An 11,504-nucleotide genomic window follows, 5' to 3' on the forward strand; every position below is an offset into this window, starting at 1 on the left:
GGTACTTAGTTGAATTGACAGCCTTGAGAATTGTACTATTTATCGAGTAATCGAATTCCAACGGATTTCTTTTGGAACTCATGTGGACCATCTCACACTTTTCATTATTTAGCGTCAACTGCCACCTGACACACCATACAGCAATCTTTTCTAAATCGCTTTGCAGCTGATACTGGTCTTCGGATGACCTTACTAGACGGTAAATTACAGCATCATCTGCGAACAGTCTAAGAGAACTGCTCAGATTGTCACCCAGGTCATTTATATAGATCAGGAACAGTAGAGGTCCCAGGACGCTTCCCTGGGGAACACCTGATATCACTTCAGTTTTACTCGATGATTTGCCGTCTATTACTACGAACTGCGACCTTCCTGACAGGAAATCACGAATCCAGTCGCACAACTGAGACGATACCCCATAGCTCCGCAGCTTGATTAGAAGTCGCTTGTGAGGAACGGTGTCAAAAGCTTTCCGGAAATCTAGAAATACGGAATCAACTTGAGATCCCCTGTCGATAGCGGCCATTACTTCGTGCGAATAAAGAGCTAGCTGCGTTGCACCTTCTTAAACAAGGAGTAACTCAACCTTCTCACAATAAAATGACACTCAGATGAGATTTCTGAATGAGAAATTCACTTGTAGTCTTACATACAGAATGTAGATACTGTTACACTTAACTTCTTTCTGATGTTGCTCTGGAAGGCTATTCTTTTGTGCATTCAAGCATTTAGTACACTTATAGCAATTAGATGATTGTTGCATGCCACTTTCATGGTTCTGCAATTTTATAGGCTGACAGTGTGGTATAAAACATGTCATCATGAATTTACAAGTATTGAAAAAGCTGGATCCCCCTTCAGTGGAAAGTCTTGGCTCTAAACAGAGACTGACAAATCTCTGCTCATTATTTCTTTCATTTCCAGTTATTGTCCCCCATAGCTGAAACACTGTCATGGCATTTCTTTAGCCAAAATCACAATGTCAGAAAAAGAGGTGCAACATCTGTTGCACAACACTTTACAATCAAGTTTCTCTCAACAGAATGTGTAAAATGGTCTGAAATTTTGAAAAGACTTGTGGCACAGTTCAGGAACAACACCTTGAGAAAGACTCAAGTGTACATGCGGCACAGACAGTTTTTATAAGGTCAAGAAAGAGTTGACAATGCGGCTCAGTGAAACCACCCAAGGACCCGCATGACAGGAGAATATTCCCATCGTTAGCCAAATTATTGAAGACAATCACCAAATAACAGTTGCTAAAATTGTTACTGAGTTTGGTATAAACTATGGTAGAGTTCAAGCGATCGTTACTGAGAACATGGGATTTCAAAAATTGCCCACAAGGTGGTCTTCTCACCAGAGAGCACAAATTTCATTGTCTTGAGGCGTGCAAATGGCAAGTGATAAGCTACCAAACTGAAGTGAAACTTTTTTTTTACTAGTTTTTGACCTATGATGACTCTGAAGGTTTGAAGAAAAGTAGCTTGGAATGACACAAAAAGGATGAACCTGCACCTGTAAAAGTCAAAAACTGCCTTTCCACAGGGAAGATTCTTGCAACCATCTATTTTGTTTTTAAAGGAGTTCTTCTCATCAGTTTCCTCCACAAACATTTTACTGTGAATCCTGCATACTATTGACAACTTTTGCACCAAATAAAATTGGCATATCATCAGAAAGGCACACATTTCCAGTGCAGAATGTGATCATCCATCATGACAACGCTCAACCCCACATAGCTGCCTGAACTCAACAAAAAATACAGGAATTGTTCTGGGCCATACTAGAACATCCCCCCTACAGTCGAGACTTATCACCCTGTGATTTTAATTTGTTTGGACTACTAAAGGAAGCAGTCAGAAGAAATGGATTTGACAGTGATGTGATCTAGTGTGTTTGATGGTCTCCTGTACTGCTTATGATCCAGACCATCAAGGTTAGAATTTCATACCAACAAAATAAAAACTTTTTTTAGTCAACCTGCTGCTGTCAACTCATGTGATGTGTTATATATAATTGCTCATTACTTGTGGATGATTTCTATTACTTTTCTTTTCTTTTATCTATCCTTTTTTGTTGATGTCAGTCTTCTGAGTGAGTCCCAGAATTCCTTCAATGGCTTTGTCTGTAAGTTTCTCTAGCCCTTTATTGACACTCAGGAATAAGGCTTCAGTTGCAAACACAATTACAAACTTCAGAACTATTCTCATTCAATTTGCAACTTTTTTGTTTTCTTGGAGGTACTTCTTGCTGTGCATAGCTCTTGAACTCTGGTATATAATGTCCATTTCATTTTTATTAAAAAAAAAGGGGGCCATTTTAAAAGCTTTGTTAAAAAACTTAGGACAACTGAGGGAAAAACAGGGCAAAAATCTTGTACTGACAAAATTTAATGCACAAAGATGTTTACCTTTCCATCATGTGCTCAGATGACTCAAAATAATTTTTTATGATTATTCTACTGCACTGCCACCATACTTTTCACATTTATGTATGTATTTCATCAAGGGGGTGCATTTTTGTTTGAACACTCATGCAATGTTTGTTCATCTTAATGTGATTTACAGTGTCAGACTTTTCGCTATGCCAATTGCAAAGTTTGATTTGCACAACATACATACAACTGTTTTTCCACTACCAGTGATAAAAGTAAACTCACTGTTGTACAAACGACTTTTCCTGGTGCACAATGCACCGTAACTAACTGCAAATGAAGCATCCAGTAATATAAAATACATTACTCAAGGAAAATAAAAAAGTGGGTCATTTGAGTGTCCCCAAAAGAACTTTCAAGACAGTGGGACATTTTGGAAGAAAATGGGACTGTCCCCAGAAAAACAGGATGAATGGACACCTTACTCTGCTAGCTTACTTCAGGTTTTGTTATTTATGCCTGAAGTGCTTCTTTCTTCAGTTCATATCCCATAACCAGTTACATCAGAAATTCATTTCAGCTGAAATTTTAGATCTTAGTAATTTGTACATTATTAGTAATTTGTACATTATTTGATTTTACGGTGTTGTCATTGGCAAAAACTATGCAACTGATTTCTAGTCCTTCACATTTTGATCCCATTCTCAGCAGACTAGTCACATTTTGTTCACTCCAGTTTGATATTTTGTCTTGGATTCTGTAAATGCCTGAATGGCTCTAATGGCAGAAAACAACTTCATAAGTGCACAAAGACTGGCAGTACTTTTTGATCCTGAGATTACAGCATCTGATTATTATTTAGTGATGATGGCTTTGTTCTGATTGTTGACTGACTTTTTGTAAAGTCCCATAATGTCTTCCCATTTTGTATTGTAGTTTGGCTTCCAGTTTTTCATGTGGTAAGTAAGAAAATAGTGAAGGTCACAATTTGTCAGAAGATCCCTCTGTGGTTTTCTCTATGCCTTCCTTGTGAAATGGAAGTAGGAGGATTATTTATTAAACCTTAAATTGAGTTTTCTTCACAGAATGTTTCAATTTGTTTTTGTGAAGATTTAATTGAGTCTTCTAACAAGAAAATCATCAGATTTTTCACATCAAAATGCATGTTGATTCTTGTCCCACAATTAGTCAACTTCAAAAAAAGGCCATAAGCAAAATTTTGGTTACTGATATGAAAGAGAAGTTAGTCCCGCAGTTATGAAATAAGATATTTTTTCCTTGGTTTCTGTGCCTGAAACTGCCTGTTGTACAGTTCTGAATCCTCTCACTACACACAACACTAATGCCACGTAGTGACAAGCTGGCATTGGCTATGAGCTGCTCTCTCATTCCAGCAATGTGTACTCTGACTTGCCTATATAAGCAATCAGAAGACAACTGAATATTCGTGGAAAAATATAACTTATATTTTATGTATAACTCCTTTTCCAAATTGGTGTGAAGTATGAGCACAAAATTATAAATTTTCCAACATGTGTACATTGAGTTTATGTGTTCTAACTACAGCAAAAACATGAAATATTCATACAATGTACCAAACATGGTTTTTTACACTCCATGAACATAAATTAACAATCAACGACTCTGTGAACAGCAGACAGACTTTGATGTTTTTACCAAAAACTGATCCATAGTTGTTAATGAGTCCTGTCTAAAATCTGTATATTATTTTGAATAGTGCTCTGCATATTTAATCAGATTTTGAAAGCAAGGAGAAGAAAAAATAGCATGTTAGTGATTGCAACTTAAGAATTTTACCACACTGGTAGCGTGAAAAGTACAATGATCTATCCATAATTATTTTCTGTGTTAATGTTCTATAAAATGCATTCCAGAAATGGAAAAATTCGCAGTCTGTCATTTGAAGTATATTCTTCATGCTAGATTAACCTGAACATCTAAGCATGTTTGTCCTGTGAGTTCAAAATGCAGTTATAATGATTTAGAATTTTTATGATTTCTTAAAGAGTAAAAAAGGAGAAGGAATTTGTTTTCATGAAATGGAAGAAAAGTGACAAAAATCAAGATTTTCTTTCCCCATTTTTCCAGACTTTAATGTGTCTATTAAAAGACATTTTGAGCAGAACATTGCTCTTTCCACAAATAGAGCAAAATTTCTGGTTGATTGTTGAAGACAAACAAATAACACGGGCAAAAATGAAACCTCCAAACCAATCACAGGCATTATTATATATGAATGTATGTGTGTTCAGATGTATTCCTGAGCCATTTTTGTACATCTTTTGCCTTTAAATGAAAGTGATCTTCCACTATACATTTCATTTTCCAAATAAGACTGATCTTCAGAGTACTGCAGGATTCACTGAAACCAGCAAGTTATTCTTTTTATCTCTAAAGGGCCCCACAAAATGAGTGCTGGATCACAGCAACCCATTGCACACGTAATCTATTGCTTCGTAGATTGTAGGTGTGTCAGCAAATTGCAGTGTTCAGTCCCTGATTGCAGTCTGATGGATTGCATGTGGTCTGTGACTGTAGTGATGGATGGTTAGCACTTAGCATCAGCGTGTGGCAATATGGCTGTTTAGAATTTATAGTTGTTCAAGGACTATGAACTATACTGAGTGAAGTGGGGGGGATGGTGTTGCCATTTATATTATGAATACAAATTCTGATTTTCCTGTGATTACCATTTTGATGCTTGTGATATAGAAGTAGAAATGATGATAAGTCCACAGTAATAGACTTGATACAATGGCCACTATCTGACAATTTTGAGTTATTTATGAAATAATTACACACATTATTAGAGTTTTTAACTTCTAAACAGAAGGCATATATATTGTATTGTTAAGAGGATATTTAAAGGTTGAAGGAAAATCAGTTACAAAGCTATAGTCAAGTCCTTTGTCATTTCATGTAATCTAACTCTCTCTCGTACAATTTATAGCAAGAGCTACACTAATCAATAGCACTGCTATTGACAACATCTCTATAGACACATCAAGATTGCAAATTCTATAAATACTTGCAGTTAAACTATAAGACTAATGAATAAAAAAGGAATTGAGGACTAATAAATGAGAAATGAATTTTGTTAACACATTTGAAAGACGTACACAACCCACATGGTGACAGTGAAAAATGTAATATATCCGATAAACTATCCTACAATTCTGAAGGAAACCATTTGAAACCAAGTATAATAAATTATAATTCTAGTTCATTTTAAAATTATTTTTTGCAAGTATTGATGGGAATATGGAAATAAATGTCAACTGCTGATGAACATAGAGTTCATTTTCCATAGCAGATCTTCTCTATAGAGTGGCATTCATAATACTGAATGAAATTGCTTGGTGAATCTGTCATGTGTGGGTTATCAAGGCTAACGACAAATTGCAGGCAATATTACAAACTGTAGATTGCTGTGAGCCATAGCTCATGCGTGGAGCCCTTAAAGGCACCTTTACATAGAATTTGGACCATGTTCTGCAACAATGTTTGTATCATAGTTCACAGCTACTGCTGGACTGCTAATGTTTGCACAAAAATAGTGTTCCACAGCTGTTTTGTACAGATTAAAAAGCTAAATAATAATTAGTGACAACTTTCCATGAAACAAAAGTAACCAATAGAATTTCATTGTAGTAAGAGCCAACAAAGACATAAAATTTGGTTGCTGCTTGTTTCCCTTGCAGCAATTTCAGGCATCCTGTTAGGCTCCTGCCTATCCACAACCTTGAAAAGCTGAAGTCACAAAATAGAAGAAACTCATTTCCAAGAGAAAATCCTCGTATACATAAATAAAATCCAATATTGCAGAACGTATTTCTATTACATGAAAAGGAAGACAAGAAGGGGTACAAACACAAAAACAGGAAAAAAATTAGCATGTAGCATGACATGAACCTACTTCCTCTAACACCATAAACACATATCATTATTCCCAAGACCATGTTGTTCATATACAGCTCTGTGCATTAGTATCACTTATATTAGGGTCTTCTAAGTGTTTTTTACTGCTGGTGTATCATTAACTGACATTTAATTGTAGCAAGATTGACAATTGCAATAAATCTTCAATTCACCATCACCATGAAATGACATTCTGTCAAAGAATGCGAGTAATAATACAGAACAGTAAAATATGATTAAGTCAACATGTCAACCCCAAAGTAGCAATTGAGGGACATTATGTGACTCAACAACAGCGTTGTGAAATGCTATTGCTTATTCTTGGTTTGGACCAAACTGTCCAACAATAAGTAAAAGAATATTGTTTCCGGTCTACTACCACTAAATGCTGCTATGCAGTGCCATTGTTTGTTTATGCTCTGTCCTACATCACAAACTACATAATATATTTGAGACATGCCTGGCTTTGAAATTTGGAACAGATGTGATAAGCTTCAAGAGGAATCTCCAGTTACCAAAAAATGTAAAGTATGAGCAAGTGTTTACAAGAATTGGGTTTTTGAAATTTGTCTTTCTTTGAAACAATTGCCCCTGTAATATTAATTATAATTTCAAAATCAGGTGGCAATATCCTAGTGAAGTCATAAACACAAGGGCCATCTTCCAAATTCATCTCACACAGCATAACACCCCTGTCGCATCTTCTGTTGTATCAGTAAACCCCTGATTATTTAAACAGTCCAGCTCTGATGTGTACATCTACATCTACATGGATACTCTGCAAATCACATTTATGTGCCTGGCAGAGGGTTCAATGAACCACCTTCACAATTCTCTATTATTCCAATCTCATATAGCTCACGGAAAGACTGAACATGTATATCTTTCTGTCCAAGCTCTGATTTCCCTTATTTTATCGTGGTGATTGTTCCTCCCTATGTAGGTTGGTGTCAACAAAATATTTTCACATTTGGAGGAGAAAGTTGCTGATTGGAATTTCATGAGAAGATTCCATCACAACAAAAAAGTCCTTTCTTTTAATGATGTCCAGCCCAAATCCTGTACCATTTCTGTGACACTCTCTCCCATATTTTGCAATAATACAAAATGTACTGCCTTTCTTTGAACTTCCATCAGTCCTATCTGGTAAGGATCACACACCATGCTGCTCAGATTGTCTCCCAAATCATTTTGTAGATAAGGAACAGCAAAGGGCTTATAATACTATCTTGGGGATTGCCAGAAATCACTTCTGTTTTATTTGATGACTTTCCATCAATTACTATGAACTGTGACCTCTCTGACAGGAAATCACAAATCCATTCACATAACAGATGATATTCTATAAGCACGCAATTTCACTATGAGCTGCTTGTGTGGTACAGTTTCAAAAGCCTTCCAGAAATATGGAATCGATCCGAAATCCCTTGTCAATAGCACTCAATGCTTCATGTGAATAAAGAGCTAGTTGTGTTTCACAGGAACGATGTTTTCTAAACCCATGTTGACTGTGTGTCAATAGACCATTTTCTTCAAGGTAATTCATGATGTTTGAATACAAATATGTTCCAAAATCCTACTGTTTATTGACGTTAATGATATGGGCATGTAATTTAGTGCATTACTCCTACTACCTTTCTTGAAGATTGGTGTGACCTGTGCAACTTTCCAGTCTTTGGATACGGATCTTTCGTCGAGTGAACGGTTGTATATGATTGTTAAGTATGGAGCTAATGCATCAGCATACTCCAAAAGGAACAGTCTGGACCAGAAGACTTGCTTTTGTTAAGTGATTTAAGTTGCTTCACATAATCTATTATGTGCTCCTGTGAACGAGAACACGTTGTGCAGGTCTTGGAGTCACTCATATCCATCTAGAAAGGTAAGGCCTCATCATAAGGCTTCGGCAATATGCTTGCATTTCTGAGTGTCCAATCATTAGTGAATTCTCTTATCTGTTTTTACTATTTTATTTTCCTAATATTTGCTGAGGTAAATGAAGGCAATGTTGGCCTGATGCACTCGACGATGCCCTTCAGCTATTCAAATGGATCATCCTAAGAAATACCAAATTACGCTATTTCCTCTTTCAGTATTTGATCTGTTTAAACATGCTTTTAGGTTACCCAAATCTGCACAATGTGATGATGATCCTTAAATAGATGTATTTGTTCTCTGTTTTTTATGTAGATCAGCTTGAAGATGCCTAAATAAGGTGAAACATGTAGTTGATAAATAAAAAAACTAAAATTTCAACCAAGATTGTTTTCAACTAATACTATTAAACACTGGTTTGCTGATTCATGCCACAGATGGATTGGAAGAATTTCTATTTTCATTGAGTGTTCATTTTGTTGCTTAGCCTGGGGTATATGAAAGTTCAAGGCTATTGTTCTTTTTGTGTTTATGATAAGTTTATTTCCTTCAAACAAGTGTGGTATAATGCATCATATCATCAGGCAACAATTGCTCACAATCAATTTGAAGAACATTCTGGACAACTTGACTAATGATTTGACCACCTATATCACCCAACACGAATTCCATTTAACATTTATAGGACATAATTGAGAGGTATGTCCATGCACAAAATCCTGCACCGGTAACACTTTCACAATTATGGATGGTTGTAGAGGCAGAATGGCTCAATATTTCTGCAGGGGACTTTCTACAATCTGTTGGGCCCATGCCATGTAGAGTTGCTGCACTATATCAGGAGGTGTCCCATGACTTTTGTCATCTAATGCTTGGGTTTATCATTCTGCTTTCTTTCACTTTGGCATGATGAGTAGCTCAGGATTAGAAACTATACAGAATTGTATTTATTTCAAATTAATTTAATCATTGCAACATAGCCACAGTCTTTTTTCATTACTACAATAACATCTCTTTATAAATCCTAACAAAAGCTGTTTAATACTGATATGTTGAATGTTAAACACTGTGTACATGACATAATTGAAACCAGTGAATAAAATAAATACTTTTTTCAGGGACCCTGAATCATCATACAGCTCCTATACACAGATGGTGTGGGGTAGGACAGAAGCTGTGGGCTGTGGTTACACTCGAATGAAGTATGAGACTGATGTTATAGACACCCTTGTTTGCAATTATGGGCCTGGAGGCAATATTGAAGGAGAACCTGTATATATAATAGGCCCAGCTTTATCAGCATGTGAGGATGACACGTATTTTTCTGTCTACTATAGAGGCTTATGTCAGAAATTTTATTATCGAACCACTCCACATGTAATTACACCAATAGCTTCACTCACAGCATTAGCTACATATATTGGTTTCTTTTGGTTTTATCTATGTCTTATATACTACTTGTGGCTAAGCCAGAGATATGGTAAATTAAAAAAATTAACTACAGGTACAGGCAAGTTACTTAAAGTAAATGAGAAAGACTATGTTCTTGCAGATTACTGAGTGTAGTGTATATCTCAAATATGTTAATTAGAATGTTAGTTATACTTTGAATTTTCTACATAATTTTCACAATTAAGAGTTATGTAAATCAGTATAATATACAACTAGTCCAGGGAGGAAATTGTGCTATATTTAATGTAGTTTAAGCAGCATCTTATTGTTAATCATAGTTGCAATTATAATTCATAAAAATATGTATCTAACTGTCGTGTATTGTCAATAAAAATGTGATGTGGATATCAGGAATAATGAAAAGCACATCATTCTGTTATGGAGGTAGATGAATATGGAAAGGTGGGGTAAAGTAACCACACTAAGGGAAAGTGATGTTTCACCAAACCGTGGTTACTAACAGAAGATTGCTTCTTACACATTTTGTATTTACATATTACAAGGCAAGATACTAAACATTTTTAAGTTAATAAGAAAATATTATATAATGACTACTTGCATTTTTCATAGGACTTGTAATATTGCCACTTTTCCCTGTCTCAGTTGATGTAGCCAGTACCGTTGCAACTGCATCACTTGTTTGTCGTTCAGATTTTCAGACATATTTTCTAGACGTGTTGATGTCCTAGTAACTTAAACAATACCAAGTGGTTGAAGCAGATTATTTCTAATTGGATTTTTGTATTAGGCTGAATATAGCAGAACAGAAATATTTCAACTAGTATAAATTAGTGAATTCACAATGGCCACAAAGGGGCAAGATGTTAGATGATAGCTTCATATACAAAAGGGTTTAGAAGTAAGTCTGATCTGTAGTGTTATGGGTAATATATGAAAGTAACTGACTCTCTTTGGGGTAAACACCTTGGTCACTTTGCCTGACGAGTAGTGTGGACACACTTCCAAATTGGATACCATGTAGGCATTAGTAGTTCACAGAGGGACATATCAAATGAACAGAAACAAAAAGAAACTACATTTGTTGACAACACTCTTCAGGCATTTATATTGTAAAAACTGGTCACTTTAAGTAAGGTAGCAAGACAACAACGATTGTTTGACTTAGTCAAACAATGGAAACTCCAGGTTGGAATATCCACAGTATTAGGATAAAAGACAGATTGCTGCTCACCATAAAGATAATCATTGGGCTACAGATTGGCACAACAAAAAGAATTTCATATTATAATCTGTCATTTAGTTAATATTACAAATGACTTAGCTTATATCAGACAACTGAAAATCAGAAGTGTTTTTATAAAAGATAATGGAACAAGTTTCCTCTATGAAACTCACTGACAACAACAATGTTGTATATTAGAACTAATACAACCACCTACTGGCAGGTAACAACATTGTTCACAGCAAAAAATATGAGTTGGGCATTTCTCCCTCCCCGGTCACTTTACCGCACCTTCCACTATATAATATGATGTGTTTCAACATATAACTTAATGGTCCTTTTGTGTTCATAAATGTGGAAGTCCCCAGAAACAAACTGCACTGCAATCACTGCACTCATGAAAAAAGTGCCTTATCAGGAAGACTTACAAATATTTTCTGAATCTTGTGCATGTGGAACAAAATATTTCCTCCATAGCATTTAAGCATAGCTGTACTACTACTACAGATTGTTAATTTCATTTTCATATGGAATCACTCCTCCCCCCATGAACCATGGACCTTGCCGTGGGTGGGGAGGCTTGCATGCCTCAGCGATACAGATAGCTGTACCGTAGGTGCAAGCACAACGGAGGGGTATCTGTTGAGAGGCCAGACAAACGTGTGGTTCCTGAAGAGG

The 11,504-nt window shown here is 35.9% G+C and overlaps 1 protein-coding gene across 1 annotated transcript in view; it reads left to right on the top strand.

Moving 5' to 3' along the window:
• The window catches only part of LOC126336151 (venom allergen 5-like), a 364,266-nt gene extending 354,273 nt beyond the window's left edge, over positions 1-9,993 (top strand). Inside the window, exon 6 of the mRNA XM_049999644.1 lies at positions 9,310-9,993. Coding sequence (XP_049855601.1) covers positions 9,310-9,751 — 442 coding nt within the window. The 3' untranslated portion in view covers positions 9,752-9,993. The remainder of the gene's footprint in view (positions 1-9,309) is intronic.
• Positions 9,994-11,504: the final 1,511 nt, after the last annotated feature.

Source organism: Schistocerca gregaria, chromosome 2, assembly GCF_023897955.1.
Source record: "Schistocerca gregaria isolate iqSchGreg1 chromosome 2, iqSchGreg1.2, whole genome shotgun sequence".
Lineage (NCBI taxonomy): Eukaryota > Metazoa > Arthropoda > Insecta > Orthoptera > Acrididae > Schistocerca > Schistocerca gregaria.